We start from the raw sequence: 25028 nt of genomic DNA on the forward strand, positions 1-25028 counted from the left end.
ATATCTGAAAACCACATGTTCTATAGATCAGATGGTCAGAATATTCATAATTGATCAAAAAACCGTTTCTCAACCAGTAATGCACACCACTCAACACAATTCATTTCAAACATTGACTAAAAATCCATGAAGTTGACTGAGGAAAATTCTTTCTAAGTTTCAGGTGAAACAGCAGGAAGCTATTGGCACTGGATGGTCAGCCTTGAGGGCCACTTCATATGTGAGGGGATCCAGCCCACCTTCTTGATGGGGCTTGCTGCATTATTTTCCACCTTCTACACCTGCACGCTCAAGTTAATCTCAAGGTTAGATACTTTCAGTAAAACCTGTATTTTTATTGTGGCATTAATCTAAGTGATTCACACAACTTGATTTTTACACAGTACCTGAAGAAACACTATCATTTTTCAGGTGCACCGTAGGAATAAACCCTGAGAGAGGCACCAAGGATGGACAGGGCAAAGTCTTCTCAAAGAAAACTGGCAAATTCACGAGCTACAAGACAAGACTACAACCGTATATCCACATATATCCACTCTGCTGATGGGACTCATGGACTTGAGTGGGACTTCATTTAAAATGGTGAGTTTACATTACATACATGATAAGAGGAAATGAGGGCTACACACGCTGATTTTGTATGTGAGAAGTTACAATGAAAGTTGTGTTGGAACTCATATATCTCTCTCTCACACAGTCAGCAGGCTACCAAGGCTGGATTGAGAGAACTGGTGTCTTTGAGTGGGCCATAAGTCATTCACTAACTCACTCCCCGACCATCGCCCAATACTTGGACTTCCACACTTATCCATGTGCCTTGTTAGAGACTGAATATTCATACTTGGACATGATGTCACATGTCTGGTGGTGTTGGTGCTCATTATGATATAAGGCAAAATATTATTTGAGAGTTTTGTTTTAACTATGATATAGCTCAACTGTCTGTAGCTGTTCCACAAAGTAAGGTTAGTAAGATTGACAGATGTCTTCAGAAATGCTATTTCTTCTGAAATTTGGTTTGTTATCTGTGTCAGGTTTTTGTTGGCGCTGTGTTGAACTTCATATGAAAATAAAAAGTAAAGTGCAATAAGATAAGCTGTAGATTTTCTTTTCTCACACATTGTACATGATTGTAAAATCAGTGAATTAGCTCTGTTCTTCACTCACATGTTGTTATGGTTTGCATTCTGTGCTTGTAGCCAGCTATAGACAGACATTTTGGGCATCATAGCCTTAATTATAGCCTTTTTCTTAACAAGTGCCTTTAATTGTATTTAGTGTGACTATTCCTTTGTCTGTAACCTGCTAAGTCTATTCATCTAGGCAAAAAATAATGTTTATTAAAATGTATGTAAAAAATACAACCTAAATAGTGCATTAAAACAAATCAGTAAGATAATGTAAAAGTAAGGGGAAAAACAGCTATATAATGTATCTTTAAACAGGAAATTAACTATAAAATACTGTGAAATTAATCAAAAAACCTGTATATACTGTATTTTTCATTAACAGTACAAAGCTGTAAATTTCAGCGACAGTATAATAATGTTAATTTTACAGTAGAATAATGGCAACCCTGCTGCCAGTTCTTTACTGTTATTTTACTGGGAAATTCTTAACAGTGTAGCATCTAGAAAGCAGCTAGAGGCCAAAGAGTTGGTGCTTTCATTGCCAACAAACTCTGTCCAAAGTACCTTTGAGAAAATCAGTTTTATAAAGGCGAGATGAATCTCTTCACTGCTATGAAACAAAGAATCTTTTAATACATAATGGATGCAAAAAGCCAGCAGCTGTTACCTTGATCTGTCCTTCAATGACAGTGAGAGGCACGCTGGTGGAGGGCCACTTGTTCCTAGGAGGTAAAGGCTTGTCGCAGTTCCATAAAACCACAATCTGTAGGGGGAAAGTGCATAGAGTCAGTTAATATTATATATAACTATCAACATCATTATACATTAGTTTCTGCAGAAAGGTTTCTAAAACAAAGTCATATATAAAGATACAGTAGAATCTATACAAGGATGCATTTTTCATCTTTAAGAAGCATCAGGATTTAAGACAGTCAGAGTTTTCTTTCCACACAGTTTTCAGTAAAACTATCATATCAGTTAGTTTGTTTCAACTGCTTTTATACCGGATATTGACAGGTACATAGGCACTATATTTATTGATATCGCACATATTTAAATAAAGCTCATTGTTGTATAAACAGTCCCTCTGCTTATACAAGAAACCTTGTTTTCTTTAGCACTTATTGTTATGTCTTTTTCTGGCACACCTCTCTTATGCGATCATTTTAAAATGGATTGTAAAGGCATGTTAGAAAGTATCTACGGTAGTAGTTATGTTCATATAGTATCATGCAAAAACACAATGTAAGCAGTATGAAACAGTACAGTATAAGGGCCACTGTAAAGAGAAAAAAAAAGAAAATATTACAAGCATTATGAGGACATTTTTTGAGAAAAAAAGTCATTTTGTTATGAAAAAGTCCTAATATTACAAGTAAAAGTCATAAAATTACAAGAAAAAGTCCTAATATTTGACAACATAAATGTTATTTTATAAGAAAAAAAAATTAGAATTAAGTAGTAATATTACAAGGTCATATTATGACAATAATATCAGTAATAGGTTACTTTGAGAAGAACATGTCCTACGTTATGATTGGATAGGATTACACATGCATGTTGAAGTTTTTCTTGATTTTCTTGATATACTCTACAGTTAATATTTGTCCTTGCAAAAGATGTTTTCACTTTCCTGTGACTGGTAGACAGTTCTTGTCTGAGTCTGTACGCTTTATCATCTCTGCTTGGCATTTCATTTCAGTATCCGACACCAAATAATGTGCTTATTGGTGAATCTCCAGGTCATCCACATCCCTCACAGTAGTATTAAAATATTACGACTTCCTTCTTGAAATCACAGATTTATTTTCCACAGTGGCCCGAACACCCTGTTGTATTTGATGAATGGCTGTAAGCCCTCATCAAGTTTTACTACCTGAAGGTACAAGTTGATGAAGAAAAACAAAAACAAAAGGGAGAAGAAGCAGGAAAAGAAAAAGGATGAATAGGAGAAGAAGAGCCAAAGAGAAGAAGTAGGGGAAACAAAGGTGCTGAGTAAAACATGAGAGAGTTACGAGTGACAGATTATTTCTCTCATAAAATATTGACACCTCTTGATATGATGTAGACTTTGCTTTGTGTTTGACTGGTCATATTTAAAGGGACAGTGTGTAGGATTTGGTGTCATCTTTTCAGTGCAAAACCATGGTAACTCCCTCAGAGGCCATCCTTAAGGCCCAGACACGCCAAACCGATATCAAAGAACTAGCAGCGATGACGCCGACTGTTGCGTTGCCTCACGTTGCCTTTGTCTTAGTCAAAAAGTTGCACTCGAACGCACCGCAAAGACTACAGCCGACGGCCGACTACCACGTACATTCTGTGCCTGCGTGAGATGAAATAACTCTCCACACCAGCAGGCGGCGGTAGTCTGTATTCGTCATTCAAAAAGGGAAACCGAAAACCGAGGACGGCGGATATACAAGCCGTGGTTGTGATACGTACACGAAACAAAGCGGCGTTTGCGGACCATTTTCACACCACTCTCACTCAGCACTTAGCTTCATTCCAGATGGCCATGTTGCTGTGAAGATATCTGTGTATTGGAATGATCAGATGAAATGAGAAGAGCTTTCTGTGTTTTTTGTCTTGACTTTACTCGTTGACTTGCTTTCCTCACTTCCGTTTCTCTTCTCGTGCACTGATTAGCTTATGCTGAACAGCCAATCAGAGTGATTTCTCTCACTGACAGGCTCAGCCGCCGATTCATCATGCTGAATCAGCCGGAAAAACTCAGACACGGTCGGACTAGAGCCGACGGTGCTTGACACACTGCAAAAACTACGCTGACGGATGCTCACCGACAGCCCCAAACTGTCCTACGGCTGACTGTCAGCTTGTTGTGTCAGGGCCTTTGCCATAATAACATTACTTTAGGAGAACGGAAGTCAGATGGCGGCTGGCGGTAACACGGTTTTGCACTCTGCGGCTCACGTTAATGCAGTTTCACAAGCGTGTCAGAGAACTACGGTGTCCTTCAGGTAACGTAAAAACACTAAAGGCTCTCTCTAGAGCCAGTGAAACATAGCGGAGCAGCATGGTGGACTCCGTGAAGAGGACCTGCTCCCTATGTAGATATAAAAGGCTCATTCTAAGCTAACTATATTCCATTTCTGTAATAGATCCCCCTAAATGCTACACACTGTCCCTTTAATAGTGTTTTTCATTATTTCTCTTTGTTGAACCAGCACCAAACCACAGTGGGATGCAGACTCACTGCCCACCTGTGCACAGAACTTGGACTTGGCTACAGCGATGATGAGCTTCACCACGGGGGAGATCTGGGACTGCAGAGGAGTTACCGTATGGATCACAGCTGTGAACTGCTGCGACGGGCTCTTACCTGGAGACACACACACACAGAAAACAGTTGTCATGGGTAAACCGTACTGAGGTTTTTAACACAGATTTGTGCAGATGTAGCTCTCCATAAAGCTCCATAACGGTTAACTGGACACAGAGTGCTCTGTGCTGCACCCGTCATCAATCTCTCTGACAGGAGATATACCCTCGCTTCCCATGACCGAGCATGAGTAAACACGTCTAATCCAGGAGTGCGCTTTGAGTGTCTCCTTTAGCGAATCGTGCTGATTTGTTCCAATGACGAGTAATTGTATTTTCTACAACCTCACAATAAAGCAGCTCTTGTTAGTTACTTTTTTTTGCATTTTATTTGCAAACAAATGAACCAAACAGGACAAAAAGAGAAATTGTGAAGCGAAACCAAATTACTACCCTCGATAAATGATCCCCAGCATACGGTGCAATGGGTAAATGGAGTTGAGGAAATTGATTCCCCTTGTGGCAGCCAGCGCCAAAGGCACGTATCAATGTTATAAAGAAATGGCTTTCATTTTTCTGAATACATTTTCTATTCCATAACAGATTAATCCATTCATGTCCTACTGTATCTTTGAATACATGTAAATGACGTACTTACACGCACACTAGTAGTTTGATTATAATCAGATTAAGGTGAAACACAGACTTGTTTTCTGTAAACAGAGTTATGTTCATGCTCGGCGTCAGAATAATATGATTAGCACACAATAACTGAATTTAGATGAAAGAAAAGATCACACAAAGAGAACAGTTATCTTTGTTGCATGCTGAGTGAGTGCTGATGGTGATTATTAATCCGATTATCAAACAAATCATGTGAATTTAGTTTATTGGGGATATCCTGGCGCTTTAATTAAACTGTTTTTTTCTACAATAATCAGGTTATAATGTGCATTTCAATTTTGAGATTACTTCTTGCATCGCACCAAAACCATGCAGGGACTTATGGGAAAACTATACACCTGGAGAAAGATTATCTAACAGCTGGAAGTCAACATTTGGCCCCAAAGCGTCTCTATGGCTCAAAGACCTCCTGATGTTCTTAAGCCTGGAGAAAATTAAGTACAACTTGAAAGGGTCATCTGAAAAATTTGAGTCTGTTTGGGGCCCTATGATTAATTACATAGTTAAGTTAAATTCACTCCAGGACAAATGAAGCACTCATCACTATTGATGAACACTGTCATTGCATGTCAATACATTATTTCAATGCAGTTGTTTTGCATGTTCTTTTGTTTATCATCGACATATCCACTATGTTAAAAAGGACGGGGTTGTGTGTGTGTGTGTAAAAATGAGTCCTTAATGTTCATTGTATTTCATCATACCTGCTAAATGAATAAATACATACATCAAAACAAAAAACGATCATATCTGCTGAAAAAAAAGTATTAATAGATGTTCTTGTCCACTTGGGGGCAGCAAAACAAGCTGTAAACACAACATTGACATTTTATCGCCTCATAAAGTTGATATGGAAAACTTATTAGCAAACAGTTTCCTATTTACACATCCAGATCAACATTAGCATTCATTTGGAGTTTATATCCATCTGATGAATATTAGCTCAATATTACTGTTTCTTTTTACTCTGTTTTTGGTCTCCACCAGCTTCTGAGGGAAATATCTGGCTTTTTAACTGCTCAATGCTGCACTATGTTGTTTTTTTGTGCTGAAAACAGCTGCCTGCTGCTGATTGAAACTGGTGAGAGTGAACCGAAACAGTAAAGTTGTGGGTTGCAAAACCAAAACAACAAGCTGAAAGGCACTAAAACACTCTGTAGAGCTGAGGGGAGCTGCTGAGTCAGGGGATTATCACTAAACAAATAACCTCTTTCACATTACAGAGAGTCATTTGAACCATTATTAATTTAAAGATATTGACTAGTGCAGCTTTCAAATACAGCTAGAATTACCGCCTGGTGGTTGTATGCCTCCTCCAACCAGTTTTTATGCATGTCTGTTCAAAATGTCATCACTTCATCATTTTATCCTGTTAGGTATTTCCGTGAAATTGTCATAATTAAGTTATGAATTCTTGAGTTATGGCCAGAAAAGTGTTTTGTGAGGTCACAGTGACCTTTGACCACCAAATTCTAATCAGTTCCTCCTTGAGTCCAGGTGGATGTTTGTGCCAAATTTGAAAAATTTCCCTCCAGGTGTTCCTGAGATAACGTGTTCATGGCGACCTGGAGCAGATACGGTACGGGAACACACACACGCACGCACGCACGCACGCACGCACGCACGCACGCACGCACGCACACACACACACACACACACACACACACACACACACACACACACACACACACACACACACACACACACACACACACACACACACGCAATATTCACAACAACTAAAGAAGGGGAGGACTGCAGGCACATGGCATGCCAAGTGTTGGGGGGGGGGTTGGGAATATGGGAATAGACATCCTCATGGATAAGTGGAGCCAGAGTGCTCTTTGGTGTTGCTCTATCCATCTCTCTGACACCGGGCCCCCTGAACAGCCATCTCAGGTGGGCTTAGTGGTATTTATGGAAGCACGAGGTCTGCCCTCGTGGGGGGAGGGGTCACAGAAATAGACTCAGTCCTTCTGTTTCATCTGCGCTTTCTTGGAAACAGCTGAGCCACCTTGATTTATTATTAAATTACATAAGTTTATTTCATTACAGACAAATTGTGCTACTAATTAGAGCTAGGTAGTTTTGGTATGATACATAATAATAGCTTTTACTTTACTGAAGATCTAATGAAAGACCAACTGCATTATGGGAAGTGTAGCATTTTTGGAGCTTTTGCCATATTAAGAAGTAGGAGTCTGTAAATAGTGGCCTCCGCTGCATCGATTTTGAGTCGTTCACACCTTGAGAGTGATTCAGGTCACATGTGGGTCATCAGTCCACCTGACTGTCATGTGAGAGTCGTTACAGTCACATGAATCAAGGTGTGAATGGGTCTTAAACTGTCTGTGAAGAGATATATGGATGGCGTTGCGAGTGGTTGATAAGTGGTGTCATTTAGGTCGACGGCTTCCTGTATTTCTGTGACTGTCTGCAGACCAAGGTTAAAATAGTTTGAGATTTTAAATGAGTTTTTATTTCATTTTAGTTTAGTTTCAATTCGTTTTCAGAGTGCGTTTGCTAGTTTTGGTTTAGTTTCCGTTTTTCAGAAAGGTTTCGTTTTAGTTTTAACAGTAGTTTTTGTTTGTTTTTGTTAGGGCCAGGTATAATGTCTCAGAAGTATGTAGCTGCAAATCCATACAGAATACATGGTTGGAGAACTGTGTAGGAACGGTCGTAATGTTAAATGTTTAATATTTGCACAACTCTAGTGAAGCAATTGTGACATAGTGCCGTCTCCTGGAAGGTCAAGTCCGTTCGGTTTCTGCGATTCAATGTCGTGAGAGTTGACGGAAATTCCTGCTGTCTCCTATTTTGGCAGTGATATATCAGAGCTAAAGAAAACATTTTTTTTTAAAAATGAATTTACATTAATTGCTATTTTATTTTTATTAGTTTTTACCCAGGCAACATCGTTTCAGTTTAGTTTTTCTTAAAGGATATTTTTTTAAAACTAATTGCAATTTACTAGAAATATCTTTCACAGCTTTTAGTTTCAGTTTTAATTTACCATAATAACCCTGCTGCAGACAAGTGTCTATACCAGACACAAGCATGCTGACCCTTAAAACAAGTAGCACATAGTGGCCGAGTGTTGAAGAGGTATTCAAAGCAAAGAATCCAATGTTCCAAATAAAATAAAATGTAAAGCATTCCTCCCAACTCTTTTCTATCTTTCTGTTTGGGAAAAAAAGAGTTTGAATTTCACAAAAACTATACAAGAGATTACTGCCAGTGTCACTGCACAGGAGACCTCAATATGTATGTGGCACCAATATTGTGGGAGTTGCAGCCGGGTGAAAAAGTTTGCAGAAAAAAAGAGAAGTTACGGTCACGCATATACACACATCGGGAATAATTTAGAGTTTTTGTGTCTCGCTCAAGGACACTCCAGTTCCAGATTAATAATATAATAACAGGTATGCAAGATATAAACAGTGTCTGTCTGGCTAGTAACAGACAGCACACTAATAAAATACAGGAGGTAATACAGTAGTTTGCATTGCTCAGGAAGCACAATAAACTTCAGGTTTGGCCTTGGCTATGTCAGATTATAACTGATGTCATTTTAGAATATGCTGAAGTAAATATAAAATTATCAATATGCAGTCAAAATTAATTGAAATTGAGATGGATGGAGAAAGAGAAAGAGACTTAGACTGTTTCAGGCGTTTCAGCACCATGGAGAGAGACGGACACGGTTGTAAAAAGAGAGACTGAATGTTTCAGCACCATGGAGAGAGACAGACACTTCATGGATGTAGAAACAGATAGATGGCTTGAATGTTTCAGTACCATGGAGAGACACAGACACTTCATGGATGTAGAAACAGATAGATGGCTTGAATGTTTCAGTACCATGGAGAGACACAGACTGCAGCTGTGTCTCCATTCAGGGGCCAGATCCTTCAAAGTTTTAATCCCTGAGTTCTGAAGTTTTAAGACCCACCTTGCACTTACTTCACAGACTTCACAGTTCAAGACTAATAGTGCATTTGGGTGGACATTTAATATTCTAAATTAAAAGAAATAAATTCCAAGTTTATCACCTTCAATTGCCCTAAAATTGCTGATAAGCTGGTAAAAACTAATGTCAAATTTGGCGAAGTTATATAACATCTAAATGAACAGTACGAGTTGGGATTTTTCACTTGAGCACATGATGGACTTATAGAAAAAGTCTGTAAAAGTCAGAAAAAAAGCAGTGTTGTGACTTGTTTTAAGTTTGAATGATGATAGTAACTCAAACTAAGACAGCTGAAAGCTGAAGCTGAAAGACTTAAAAAGGGAAGTGAGTTTGAGGATTCTTCCCAATTGTTCTCATTATTTTCTATAGGGCCAAAACAAATCACACTATTTTACAAATTCAATGAAAATTACTCAAAGGATTGCTTCAAAAAGTTAGAGCACACTTGCCCTCAATGAGCCGCACATTTTCATGTGCACACCAGAAAAAAGTTGTGACATTGTGACTTTAATTACAGCCTTTTAAAAAACAAAACATAACAAAAAAAAACCTAATTAATTACATTAAATCAGAGTTCAGTGTTTAAACTGGAGACACATTTTATTGACAGGTATAGTACATCTAATCATGTACAATATAGATATAAGATGACATGTTAATGCTCCTAAAGGGAGATGTTTTCCCACTGGATTTCGGTCATTAGGCTACTTAACAGGAAGAGAATGGTTATTTCGCTCTACTCATTGTATTTTTGCCTCTAAGAGATGTTTGCATTGCAACTCTTATATTTTTCCCACACAGAATCAGGTAGTGGCAAATAATGTCTACATATTTATGTTATACAATATCTAAAAAGAAAAACAATCCATTTGTCTTCAATGGGCACTGTTTTTCCTTCCTTTGTTAATCAGGTTATCCCATTCTTCATACTCTCCTCTTAAAGGTTCTTACAGGTAATGTACGGCTATAGCATACTGTCATAATTTGTTTATAACCTAAAGCAGCTCCACAGCACAGCTTTTCACAAACTAAAGTGAAGATGTAACTTGAGCCATCAAATCAGGATGTTCTTACAGCTCCTGAGGCCACTACGTCTGAGCAGCGAGTCAAACTTTTTTCAAACTAACAGGCAGAAGTTGCAACTGCTTTGCCATCAAAAGTTATGGGAAGGTAGCAGAGTGAGACCGTCGTACACAGGGCATCGACGACAACTTATTCCCCGAGCAGCAGCACTGGAGATGGCAGCCGCTAAAATAGTGATTTACTGCAGTGGCATAAACCAACCTGCCCCATCTTTCCTTCTATCCCTCCCTTCTGTCTTCCTTCTAACCCTTGTGTCCACAATCCCTCAGAGAAAGACAAACATCGATCTGAGTTACAGCCTCAGTCTCTCCAGTCTGCATATCTATACACACACCCACGTATATACACACACACACACCAGGCCACCTTCTCTTCACTCTTTGCCTGCAGCTTTAAGTTTCTGAACTCTGCTTCAACAGCAGTCTAACAACACACATACATATTTAAATATATTCTTCTACATTTTGCTTATTTTAATGACCAGTGATGCAATCTATATCATGAGGTCAGCTTGAGCATTTGCTGTTTTTTATATTTGCTGACTTCTAAACAACCAGCAACCTGGTCTATGATATGTTTTTTGTGCTGTTGTTGCAGCAAACATCCAGCAACAGCTTCCAGGCAAGCTCTTGGTGGCAGGAGCAACAGCTTACTTTGGAATAAATTGAAGAAAAACCTGGAAGAATTTCAGCTGAATTCACAGAAAATCTAAGGAGGAAAACATCGCAAACTGATTGACAGGTGATCTCTGGCAAGTGCAGTAGAAACACTGCAATTTTTCACATTTGGTCTGCCTAAGGCAGAGGTTGCAGAATTGAGACTACTGCTCCCAACATCTGCCACCTACCCCCATCTATCATGCATCTTCTGGGATGCAAAAAGGAAGTAAAATGTTGCCTTAGAGTCAGTTAGTTGAGCCCTGTTCTTTAAGCTTATATTTGTTTACAGTTTTGGAAGAATAGCACCATTAAATGTATGCCGAATTAGCTATTAACAGTTCCTGTTTGCATTGTAACTATGGATGTACGGACAACTCATCACATGATTACACTGATAATAAAGAAAACTTAAAAATGTGACGATTCTAGGGCTGTGTATTGGCAAGAATCTGGTGATACGATACGTATCATGATACAGGGGAAACGATTCAATATATAGTGATATATTGTGATACTGCAAGCAAGGCAATATATATAATTTTTTTTAATTTAATTTTAGGAAAACTGTCATAGTATAAAGAACACACCAGAAGCAAACCTTTTTAGAATAGGCAAAAATAACACATATACTGCATGCATGGGTTAGGGTTAAATGCATTGTTTTTGCCACAAACTGCATGTGATTATCATAAAGTGGGCATGTCTGTAAAGGGGAGACTTGTGGGTACCCATAGAACCCATTTTCATTCACATATCTTGAGGTCAGATGCCAAGGGACCCCTGTGAAAAACACCAGTTTTTCCTCACCAAAATTTAGCGTAAACTTATGAGCGTAAAACCGGGACCGCTGCAACCTCCGAAAGATCGAATAGCAGCTGGCCTGTATTTTTGAGAGGTTAATTAAAAATCTTGTGTTTTGGAGAATCGACACAGTATCGCACCACATAATATCGCGATACTAATGTGTATAGATATTTTTGTACACCCCTAGACAATTCTCAGGCCAGTTCTGGAATTAGAAAGAGTATCTTTTTTTATTATGATTTCTAAGCTGATTTATGGATATTTATTCACGATGGATTCAGATGTAATGATATCTTCGGAAACTGTAAGTCGGACTGAATCTAAAAAGATGTGTTTCATGTCTGTGTGTTAAGATCTGACTGAGTTATGACTCAGAGGAGTAAACATTTTGGTGCAAATTGCGACAATCGAGCACCAAGGGTTTTAGAGTACTTTAACTGGCCCCATGAGGTCATGCAGAAGCTGTAAGTGAAACTACCAATGACAACAGCATCTAAGCAAATCAATCTTCGAATGTGACGAGATCAACACTTACCCAGTATGGCATAGTAAAAAGGGAACTGGGCAGGGTCAGTTGAGTACTGGGGGAGTGCATAGAGACCACCAGGTAGGGAATTCCACAACAACCGATTTCTGGACACGAGGGAGTCCACGCGGTCCTGGATGATCTGGATGGAAGAAGACAGGAGGAAGTACAGCAACAAGAGGAGGTGGAGAAGAAAGCATGTGAGGAGAAAGATGAGGAACAAAAGAAGGATTTGAGGAATAGTGGGTGAAGTGAGAAAGAATGGAGAGAAAAAATGAGGTAGAGGAGTGAAGAGAAGTGATGGTTAGATAAATAATTCCCTTTTCTTCCTATTTGTCTCTTTATTTCACACATATTGCTTCCCAAATCTAGCAGAGTTGACTTAGAAGTGCCAGTCACAGAGTATCTATACATTCACATACTGTATAATATCATACATTATCACGGCGTTCTACAGTATTTCTTTATAGCAGACTGTTGCTATGGACACAGTCCTGATCTCGGACTCCGGTGGACCGTTTTTGTGTCAAATTACTGATTTCTTAAGTACAGCCGTGTAATAAGCGGGATAACGTACAGCTAGCGGGTCATTGTTGTGAAATAAACCCCTTCAGAGTGATGCAAGACCCCAACACAAAGCCCTGAAGGAGTTTATTTTACAACAATGACCCTGACATATCGTGTCCAAAGAAAACTGTGTATCTCCAAATTGGGCGCAATTTTTATTTTTTCAGATAAACTGAAGGATTTTCCTTTATGGTTTTAGAACATTTTCTTGCTTTTTAAGCTACATTAACATTTTAAAAACCAATGTGTTAGCTTAAAAATGTATTTTCACACATCTGAAAATAAGGCTGTTTTGTTCGATACAGGAAAACTTAATGTTTTGGAAATACATGATTTTCATAAATTTAAAGCTGATTTAAGAAAGCTGGAAAATGAATGATATCACTACTTTATTTTCCATTACCATATCTGATCCAGAAAAGCACAAGGACGCATCATATGGCTCATTTAAGCTTCCTCATAATGGCCTCTTTACACTTCCTCTCCAATTCCAGACATGTGATAATATTTGGAAATAAAAGTAGCCAGCTGTTTAGCTGCAGCTGGTGCTTTGGGGAACAGACCTGAGATACTTCACTGCTTCACTTTGGGCATCAGCTTGCTCCCAACATGAGGAGTCCATTAGTTATTTAGCTAATAATATCCATCTGGCTTGTTACCAAAGGTCAGGTTAGTGGGTTGAGTGTTGTGAGTCTTCAGGGGGCCTTAGAGGAAGAGCAGCGACACAACTCCAACCTGCTGCTGGGCCTCCGAATACACAAACGTATAACGTTCAGCAACAAGGATGTCATTTGTTTCACGTAATTATACTTTAGTATCACTATTAATTTATTTAAAACTAGGGCTGTCAATCAATTAAAATGTTTAATTGCGATTAAACAAATGATTGTCCATAATTAATTCTGATTAATCGCAAATTAATCACACATTTTTTATCTGTAAATGTAAAAAGTGCAAAGTACCTTAAAGGGAGATTTGTCAAGTATTTAATACTCTTATGAACATGGGAGTGGACAAATATGCCGCTTTATGCAAACATATGTACATATTAATTATTGGAAATCACTTTACAACTCAAAATAATGACAAATATTGTCCAGAAACCCTCACAGGTACTGCATTTAGCATAGAACAATATGCTCCAATCATAACATGGCAAACTGCAGCCCAACAGGCAACAACAGCTGTCAGTGTGTCAGTGTGCTGACTTGACTATGACTTGCCCCAAACTGCATGTGATTATCATAAAGTAGGCATGTCTGTAAAGTGGAGACTCGTGGGTACCCATAGAACCCATTTTCATTCACATATCTTGAGGTCAGAGGTCAAGTCACCCCTTTGAAAATGACCATGACAACAGTAACATTGTTTTACTCCCCAAAATTTCACAGAATTTTGGAATGTCATTTAACCTCCTTCACGACTTTGCTAGTATGACATGGAAAAAACGATTGCATTAATGCTTTAAAGTAATTAGTGCCGTTAAAACAAATTTGCGTTAATGTGTTATTATCGCGTTAACTTTGACAGCCCTAATTTTTGTACTTAAATGTACTTAAAGTAAACGTAAAATGGCCACTTTGACCGTGAAACTGTTATATATGATATTACTGAATTATTATTACTTATGTTTTAATGTGCAAGTAGCATTTTATTGTTGTAGTTAGTCAAGGTGGAGCGGATTTAAACGTTGTTAAATCATCTATAATAATATATCATAGTTTATAAGCTCTTAATTTGTTTTGTAAGTAAAATCGCAATATGTAAAGTAACTAGTGTCCCTCTAAATTGTACATCTTATTTATTTATAACTATTAATATACGTACATCCATTTTGCACAGCTTACGGCAATTTTCAACCTGTATGCACACACATGTTTAAAGGGCATACTTTCTAATACTTTCGAAATACTCAATGTGCAAGTACCTGCAATGTGTACTTTACTTAAGTAAATGTACATACACACAAGACATAGATGTCTTATGTCATGGCAGGAATGAGAGAGTGACAGTTAGGTCACAGTCACAATACAAAGTCAGAGCGACGCACATCGACTGTATTTGTATTCCATTATTACGGGATGAAAGGTGTTGACTGACGCTGGCAGAGGGATGATCATGTAGCCGGCTGGCTCAACAGATGCTGAGTGACAAGCTTTTGTGGGATTTGAGCACAAAAAAAGTATTTTTTTTACGAGGAAAGCTTCCAACCACTAGCTCGGTTTTCTCTCCACTTGTCACCAATTCATCTGATGAACTCAGGTCCCCGTCTGACGAACCCCGGCAGACTTTCTAAAGGTGTCATGGCTTCAATTACTTGATGCTAAAAAAGTGCTTTTACGCCAAAGAAGCATGCTTTATCACGTCGGCATGAGATGAGCATATGCATGAGTGTGTGAATATAAGTGCTAAACCTATAGGATATGGGATATTCAAGGCTCATCACTGGTATTTTTGTATTTATGATGACAGCCAACAGAGTTACTGGCCAATAGATATATTGGGGCTGGGACGATATGCTTATCTCCCAATTCGATACTTGGGTGCCGATTCGATATGTATAGAGATTTTTATGCGATTCTAAAAGTATTGCAATTCGATATTACGATTTATTGCAATTTTTGTTAATTTTTTTACATTAGACCATGGGAAAAAGTTTAATCATACACTTCTAGTAACTTTTACTTTGGAAAATATCTAAATTGATGCAGTAAAAATGTTTGATTTTCAGCATGTATGTGGTCAGAAATGTCCTCAAGTTAAATATATCAGCCATTGTCAAGAATTGCTTATTTTAAAAATAAAAGCGGTAACTTCCTTCTACCTCCACATTGACTCAAATGAAGCAATTATATTGATTCAAGCATTAAAAAAATGTATTAAAAAATTATGAAAAATTGTTACAGAATGACATAACAATGGTGAAATACATTAAGCTTGGAAATTAAACACATAACTGAGAGGAAAAAGCAATCTATATATTTTTAATCGTTAATTTTAAGTTAATTTATGTAATTTCAATGTATTGATTGATTGAAGTGACAACAAACTAGGGGGATTTATTGTGAAGGTGTAAAACATTTAAAAGTAACAAAATGCTCAACTATTTGTTGACTTTATTGATTTTTGATCAATAATTGATATCAACCATCAGCAAAATATTTTAAAACAGGACTACTTTAAATAAAATAAAATAAAATATGTCATCAACATTTTCTACTTTACTTTGACATCTATACAATACTGAAAACAAAGAATGGAGGAACACATTTTTGGGGGGCTTTCTGGTTTTTCCCTCCAATTCCAGAGCTCTCTACTGATCTGTGGAGAATTGGCACATAAGCCAGCTCTTAACACACATACACACACACACACACACACACACACACACCTCATGACACCAACTGTCAGGCTCGCAGTATTGGGGCCACTACAGTTATCAACAACGCCTCATTTCACCCATTTAGCCTGGTGGCGTGCTGGCTCTGAGTTTTTAGCACATCTGGCCAGCAGTATACGGCTGTCAGTGGGCTTCTGTCTAATTTCATACCCTGCTAACGCCGGGCATTTGGGGATGTCACTAAGGTGTTGTTTGTGCTGTGATTGTAAGAGAAAAAAACGCTGCAATTTGAGAAGCGTTTATATTAAAGCTGCAGTCGGTAACTTTGAGCAAATATGATAAATAAGTCATTTTTATAAACATCTTAAAAAATATATACTGTATGACAATTAACCTCACATTAAAAATATGCACTTTCGCACTCTTTTCTGCATTGGAACCATTAAATTGAGGAGAAAATACAGTGATTTTAATGTAATTCTAATGTGTATGCTGATGACTGATGTCCCATGTTGGTAATTATATCTCAGATTTTGTTTAGGACTTTAATCCCATCTGAACAAGCCTGAAGTTGAGTGGCGATGGTGACTTCAATGTTACTGCAATGATGCAAATGATGACATAAAGTGATGATGATTGCGAACAATAATGTGTGCTACAAGAGAGATCTCAGCGATTGTACTGATGTTTATGTGATGATGATGGTGGTAATTAAGAAGATTATTATGTTCGGTGTTCAGAGATGCTACAGAGAGCAAATAGTCCCCGAGGACCAAATCAAGGCTGCGAGGAAGTGAACTAACAACAACAGAGAATAAAACGAGAGGAGGAAGGTTCTTATACTCCAAGTTCATCCTCTACACTTGAGCTAGCAAGGTCATTTAATGAGGCAGCCTCTAGCTTTCTAGTCTTGAGAGCAGGCAGAAACACCCACACACACATACTGCAGAGGGCTGCCAGAGACTACAGACCTCCTTCACATTTGGCACTCCACGCTGCCCCTCGTGCTCACATCCAGTTTGGATATCATGCGCCAAAATGCTTGTTTCCAGTGTTCAAATCAAACTTTTCTCTGTCAAAGTTTGTCAGATTGCCATGTGCATAAACATTCTCCTTCCAAATATTTGCCAGCGAAGTTAATGGTATTTCATTAAAGCTTCAGTAGGCAGAAAGTTTTTGGCATTATTTGGCAAAAATTCCATAATAACCTTTCAGCATATTGTAAATCAAGTGTTCTGACAGAAAAATAGACTTTTCTGCACCTCCTCATGGCTCTGTTTTCAGGCTTTAAAAGATCTAGCCCATGACAGGAGACTTTGGCCAATCACAGGTCATTTCAGAGAGAGCGTTCCTATTGGCTGTGCTCCGGCTGGTGGGCGGTGCTTGGTATTTCCTCGATAGATCTCAACATGGCTGCCAGGTCACAAACTTTCTTATTTTAAAGCTAAACAGTACACTACACAAGGCATTACGGTAACAGAATATTGTTTGTGTAACCATTAAGCAGTAAGCTCAATAGGATCATTTAAAGCTGCACTAATCAATATTCATATTAACAATGGATCAAATGACTTTGTTTGCAGATGCAGTAGGCAGCTGTTTGCAGCTAAAATGCTCCAATAAATCAAATATGTGCTTCCTGGGGAACATAATAGAACATTTAGCAAATGGTGGCAGTTGGTGGAGACCAAAACAGAGTCAAAAGAGAAGTGAATATCGGACTCTGAATGAATTTATAAGGTGATAATATGTCAACAGCTTTCTTCGTTGCCCCCCAAGTGGCCAAAAAAAACCAAACAATTATGCTGCTTCAACATCAATATTTATGGCTAATTTTTGTGTGTGCGTGTTTGTGTAAAGATTTAAATGTTCTATATACGGGATTCAGAGCATTAATATAGCAGCAAATGATTTGCTCTGTAAAGATATAGAGGAGTAATGTCTACTTGAGCAGAGAACAAAGTTGCCCTCTGTGTGTGTTGTAATCTAAGCTTCTCTGTGCTATATTTACGTTGTTGTGAAGTTGTATTAGAGATGATTTCAATGTGCTGACTGGAAGTTAGTAGAAAATGTAATTTTGTTAAATTCCAACAAAAATTAAAACTGACCTCAAACACACGCCATCAAAAACTAAACGACTTTTGAGGTGCCCTTGAGCAGCACAAAGAAACCCCCAATTACTTCAGTGGAGCTATACTCTGTGGTTACTGTTAGAAGTGCTGGAAATGTGTGAATATGAAGCAGAATATTGCTGGAAAAGAGGGGGCACATTCAGCTAACCTTCTTTAGAAAAATATAACTGACAACTGGAGAAAGATTTCTTTTAAAAGTTTATCTTTGGGAGGTGAGGCATAGCCAGCGGCAATGTACAGATGGAAAAAGACGTCGCCGTTAAATTGATGATTAAATCAAGCTCTCCTGACAAAACTAAACCCAAAACTCCCATTAAGACCATTTCTGTCCAAAGCTTACCTCCAGAGTAGTTAAGACGATTTTGGTTACAGAAGAAAAGTAGGCGTCCCAGAGGAACTGAGTCTGCTGGCGGAGAGCCAAGATCCTGTCACGGCCCACGGACCGGGTAATGGAGGGAACCTGGAGGAAGAGAAGAAGGAAGAAAAGCCAGAGGACAAAAATGACGAGTGAGATAGTATTGTTTAACAGCTAACTCAATCTGAGTGAGAGGACGAGAAACAGTGTGTGGGGGAGAAAAGAAACAGCAGACAGGTGGAGGAAGCATAAGTAATTTTGTGGACGTGCAGAAAAGATTAGAGGAAATTCTTCCTTCCCTCAAGACTCTTCTACTCCCACATCTTACTCTGTCCGTCACCTGGCTTACCTCCAGGACAGTTTGATAGCTAAACCACCTGCTGTCCATCTCTAATACTCTATTCACACCTTACCGTAGATATTATTAAGTGTCGACTAGAGAGGGACATTAAAAAAGGTTCTGTTAACTAGATATTGTTTATTCAATTATAAAAAAGTGGATATTTTTAGACAGACATCCTGGAATTGTCGATGTTTAAAACTTGGTTTTCCTTTTTTCTTTTGTCAATAGGTTTGGTGAAGTTTACATTTATAGTAACACCACTACTATAGAGAGACAGAAGCTGGGTATATTTTAATAGTTTTCAGACACTCGCACGCAGGTTTTATAGCTCAGGCTGGTGGATGGTGCAGTCAGCTTGTTGTAACTGATAGTTTGTTGGTTATTGTAACAATAAAAATCCTAAAGATCATCCTCACACCATTTTGCGATATTATTTGTGTGTTTATTATCCTCCTAAACTCAAATATGTGCTATTCATATACAAATATATTTGAACTTGCATCATAACTGCTATTTTTTGCAAGACAGCTGAGCACAATCTTTCCACAAACCCCCGTGCAAGTAAAGAAGTACCCACTGGGATTGGAAATCACCGATTTAGACTAGGCCTGCTATTTTATTAATTCATCAATGAGTTAGTCTATAAAACTTTAGAAAATGTTGAAAGTTAGACGGTCAGAGCAACTGACGTAGTTTAAATAGCGAGAAAATCAGGACAGGTGGGAGGGGAGTTGGACTGGTCAAACAAACATAGGACTTTTGCCCAGAAGACCACTGTTCATGCCCCGTGTGAAACCAAATCAACATTATTATTTTACTGTAGTTTTGTTACACAACTTCCGTACTTTACTAACGCCTGTTACGTAACAAGTGTTGTTATTTTATGTAACAAACATACTTATTTTAACACAACCACGATCGTTTCCTAAGCCTAACCAAGTGTTTTTTTTTGCGTAAGTAAACCTAAAAACTAAGTAGACCTACGCTGGAAGTTTATTTTGAAAAGACACTATGCGTGTAACGAGCGGAAGCTGACATGCCGTCCTTGGCGCGTCCAAAACTGACGCTAGAGGGGCAGCATCATAGGTTGAAGCGTAGGGCCACTGACCAAGCGTCGATATTTGGGAGTGAGAATGTGTTGACAACACAGAGAAAAACAGTAAATCCTCACATTGTAGAAGCTGGAACCAGGTTAGTATTTTGGCTTGATAAAAATACCTCTTCCTAACATACAGCGAGCAAGCGAACTCTGGCGAATGGAGCGGGTCCAGATATACTACGAGCGATGTCAGATACTCTCAGCGTCGATTTTGACCAATGAACATAGGTTCTGTTCATCAATTCATTATTTCAGCATTGGGAAAGAACAGAAAACCTAAAATAAATAAAAGATTCAAGCTTCAGTGAGTTTTTATCTCTGTGTTAAAGCACCTTTGTTTACATCATGTATTGCTCCAGGAAGGTGTGAATGATTGTTCATTTATTTACTTTGGATAAATATCGAGTGACCAGAAATCATCCAGTTGTGTCTTTCTGCCTCAAACCGGCTTCAAAGGAGTTCTGCGACGGCAATGTACCAACAAACTCTGCAGACCTGCTCGGAGCCCAAATGACCTGTTCCTGGTGGCAAGCCGAGGTCCCAGCTCACATTGTCATGGAGGAAATGAGCAGCTGGCTTGTAGCTTGCAGCAGTAACCATCCTCGGGGAGAAGCAGTGGAGGGATGAAATCAAGGGGACACGAGGATCCTGCCAACCTGACCGGGGAGCTAAACATCCTGATGTGCCCGGGAAGACGGAGCAGGATGCTCTCTTGATGCTCAGTTTGGAGAAAAACAAACCACCTCCTCGATGAGGTCAGACATGACCTCAGCTGCCCCACTCAGATTCACAATAAAGCTGAAAAGAGTATGAGTAGTGTTGTGGCCAATGACGAGCATGAAGAGTGGTGGATTTGGAGCCCAGGACCCTTCTGGTGTTCTGGCCACAAACCCAGAACCTCTTCACTGAAAGTTTTACTGCCAACACAGTCAGTGGAATAGTGACTGATGGTGCTAAAATCAGTTTGTTAAGAGCAACCAGAGCTTGAAATATTGGTCTCCATCCAGGAAAATGTTTGGGGATCAATCAAAGAGTCCTGAGCTGCTTGGCTCCATCTCTCGTTGTGATCAGTGAGCTTCTCCTCGTGTTCTTGAAGCCTGATGAGGCAGCCGCAAGTAACGATGAGCCCGTCTTGGATCTTCTTAACTCGTTTTCCACTGAAACATTTTGTGTCCCTAAACACCCAAAGGTTTTTGTATTTCCTGTTTCAAGAAGAGACTATCATCAACCTCTTTATTCATGATCCTCACTCTTAACGGTTTACTTTTGGCATGTGTATGTTCGCACCTTCTTGGTAATCTTTCCTGTTTATATTTTGTTAATTTGCACTCTATATATTTGCACTCTTTGCACTCTTTCCCACTTTGTAGTGCAACTGCTGCACAACAATTTCCCTCAGGATAAATAAAGTTTTATCTTATCTTATCTTTTAACTGCAGTTTACAGTAAACAAACTCCTGAAAGGCGCCATGCAGACACACAACACTGCATGAAAACATCAGCCCCCTCATTCAATTAAAAGAGACCACTGCGTTGATGTAGCAGGGGTGCTGACGCAGAGCTGGATCTAGAATTACCGCCTTAGTAAAATTGCACTTTATATCCATGTCTGTCCAAAATGTCATCACTTCGTCATTTTATTAGGCGTGAAATTGAAATAATTAGCATAAAAATCCTTGAGTTATGGCCAAAAATGTATTTGTGAGGTCACAATGACTTTCACCTTTGACCTCCGACAACAAAAATCAAATCATGTCATCTTTGAATCCAAGTGGACGTTTGTGCCAAACTTGAAGAAATTCCCTCCAGGTGTTCCGCAGATATCGCATTCACAAGTATGGACCGTACGTACGTCCAGACGGACAACCCGAAAACAAAATGCCTCCGGCCACGCCGGTCGTCGGAGCAGAGACATAAAAAGTGGTACCTGACTTAACTGTTGATCCAGGTTTGAGCTCAACGCAATGCAACGTCATCCTGCAAGGTGCTGTGTTTGCCAATCAAATACGTACCTTACAAGTGCACATTCCCAGTTGATTTCTCAGTAGCACGAACGCGTCTATTGTTTACCTCACAATCAACGCAACAAAAGCTAAAATAGTTGCCGCCCAATAACTTTACAGAGCAGTAAACTCCTTCCTCATAATATTACAAACAACTGTGCTGCGTTTTGCTGTTTGATCAGTCCTTATGGATCTGTAACTCAAATTAGACTTCTTGCATTATGTTTATTTTCTCACCGAAACCAGATAAAACAGTTTGTTTTCCATCTGGATGCCCACTGAACAAAGTCCAAATCATTTGGAAATAGAGAGCAAAACAAAATGCACCAAAGTCCTGCTAAGTAAGTATAAAAACAATAACGAACCAAAGTACAGAGTAGCTCAGTTGCATGCGTGATTAAAGCAGATTTAACACCTTTTTTTAACGACTTGATTGTACAAGATACACTTCCCAGTTTAAGATTGTGAAAAGTGAGAACTACAAGTCAAAATAAAGAGTCCCAGTCTGAAGACACAGTATAGGAGGTCGTGCTGCTGTTGACGTCAGTGGGATCCGCCAACAGCAGAGCGAGCTTTAATTGTTCAGCTCTCTGAGGTGGAATATAAACAACACCAATCAAATCAGCTCAATTCTCTTCCCCCTCGATTGAGTCTAATAGTGTTTATGTTTCTCAGCAGGGGCATTGTGTGTGTGTGTGTGTGTGTGTGTGTGTGTGTGTGTGTGTGTGTGTGTGTGTGTCTGTGTGTGTTGTGGATGTCTCCTCTCCACAGTGGGAATAGAAACTCTACATATTAAACAGCCCGGTATTGCAGTTCTCAGTGATGTAATTGAAAGTAATGAGATTCAACTCTCTCAGCAGGTGTTAGAGCTCCGACGTGGTGTTGAACAGTGTGTGAGTGTGTGTGCGTGTATGTGTGTGTGTGTGTGTGTGTGTGTGTGTGTGTGTGTGTGTGTGTGTGTGTGTGTGTGTGTGTGTGTGTGTGTGTGTGTGTGTGTGTGACACTGAGAAAACAAAAAGAAAGACAAAGAGGGCACGCATCCAGAATCTGTTTACCAACCAGAAACATGTTTGTTATTGCATTTTTATTATACTGTACAGATGCTGTCATCTACACCAAATTATTAAAGGGTTTCTGGGTATTTTTAATGCTTTTAATGATGTTTTTTAGTTGACTTTGCAATGAAGCCCAAATCCTGAGCTTTAAGGACTCTATTCTGACACTTTTCCAGAAACTGATTGAACTCTGACCACCGTACCAGCTGTCTCAGTACTGCAGGAAACACACTAAGCTGCTTCAAGGTGTCCTCGGAGTCGGGGAACTTTTTTCAGAGCCACGCCCATTAACCTGCTCTGTACGACTGGTATTTATCAAAGCTTACATATAAAACAAGTTTATTTGTAAAATAAAAGACGTGTAAACATATGTTATTTCTGCCAAAAACGGCGGATTTTAGTTGCTTATGGTTCTACAGTAAAAGATTAATTTTTTAAAAGGTCTTATTGATAACATTTTTATTTAGACGGATATTAAAAAAAACAACAACAAAAAAAACTTTAGAAATGTGCTGAAAAAAAATAATTATGATTGTAAATTAATCATTTTAAACATTAAGGCAGGTCTAAAATGAATGTTTTGTGGATCTCTGTGGAAGATATCGGATATTTTATTCTGACATCTAACAAGGCTTTTGAGCCAATAGTATAACGACGTTGGTACCACTTGGTATCTCTGGGTCGTCAGTTATTGTGGAAAAAACAGATAAATGGCTGGGATTGACAGTAAGTGCCTGGCAACGACTTGTTGTGAAGTGAATGCAATGGAACGGGAGAGGGACAATGTGACATCTTGTGGCTGAATGTTATCAATAGCACCTTCAAGGAACTTAGAAATATTTTTAATATCTTAAGTCATGAACACAGGAGAGAAAACAATTTAGATCAGACTTAGAAAATGGATCACAAGAATTTTTTTTCAGAGCTTCCGTAAGTGGCAGTAAAAGAGGAGAGGAGACAATCTGGTACAACAAACACCACCAGATTGGAGGGGTTGAAATGTGATACAGGTGTCATGGTGTGTGTTCAAACGTGACCGGTCACTGAGTGCGTTGCTCTCTACGCTATAAGGTGAAAAATGTGTTCAAAGCAGTCATCATTGGTGTTGTGTACACCCAAATGTCAGGTTTTTATCCCTGCCTTATTAAATCCTCATATGTCTGCGTCAACACAAAGCAAATGAATGGAAAAAATGCCTCTTTTGTTCAACCTCTGTAATAAATGTAAACACCATCAGTGTCTCGCCCCGTCAAAACATAATACTTACTTCACACATATTATCTTAACCAACAATTAGCACGCTTTTAGATGGATGGGTTTGTTTTGTTGAAGTGAGCAAACAAACACAACAAAAACCTCTAATAACATTAGTACATCATTGTGGGTCTCCGTAATGTTTAATGATGAAAAAAGGAGGTTTCATTTCATCTAAAAGCCAACTTTGTAATACTTTTAATGATGGCTTGTCTGTGATTCACAGAGAAAACATCATTGTTAGCCGGTGCTGATAGACGGCTGATGGGGGACATATTAATAAAAGGGAGACATATACACTCTCCAACACACACTTTCACACCTCTGTGCTGTCCAGCTGGCTGCAGAGGTCATGCTAGTGGCACGTAGAAATATAGAGAGTAATTAGAGAATGTAAATATCACAAGTTCTGCTACGCTGCCGTAATTAAAAGGAACAGAAGGAGATCCAATTGTAGAATAATCCATCTTGGATAAAAATAGCTGCTGGCGGAGGTGTGAGTGACTGTGAATATCGCAGCTGTCATGTCAGAATAAAATACAATTTACTAAAAGCCACATGACCGCAATTAGATTTCCCTCCCTCCTTGAAGTGAGTGTCTACACGTCAGTTATGTGTTGATAGACGCTAATAGTTAATTATACGCTCGGAGCTGAAATTACATTTTCCACCCACAAAAAAACAACAAAACAACAGTATCATCAACTCAAGTTGATGATACTGAACTCTCAGTTATTCTGGT

At 38.8% G+C, this 25028-nt stretch overlaps 1 protein-coding gene across 1 annotated transcript in view; it reads right to left on the reverse strand.

Moving 5' to 3' along the window:
* Positions 1-25028, reverse strand: part of LOC141756492 (exostosin-1) — a 290084-nt gene that overhangs the window by 27397 nt on the left and 237659 nt on the right. Inside the window, exons 6-9 of the mRNA XM_074616244.1 lie at positions 18518-18637; positions 12148-12280; positions 4355-4473; positions 1798-1893 (exon numbers count right to left, since the gene is read on the reverse strand). Of these exons, the coding sequence (XP_074472345.1) occupies positions 1798-1893; positions 4355-4473; positions 12148-12280; positions 18518-18637 (468 nt within the window). The remainder of the gene's footprint in view (positions 1-1797; positions 1894-4354; positions 4474-12147; positions 12281-18517; positions 18638-25028) is intronic.

The sequence above is a fragment of the Sebastes fasciatus genome, chromosome 18 (genome assembly GCF_043250625.1).
Source record: "Sebastes fasciatus isolate fSebFas1 chromosome 18, fSebFas1.pri, whole genome shotgun sequence".
Lineage (NCBI taxonomy): Eukaryota > Metazoa > Chordata > Actinopteri > Perciformes > Sebastidae > Sebastes > Sebastes fasciatus.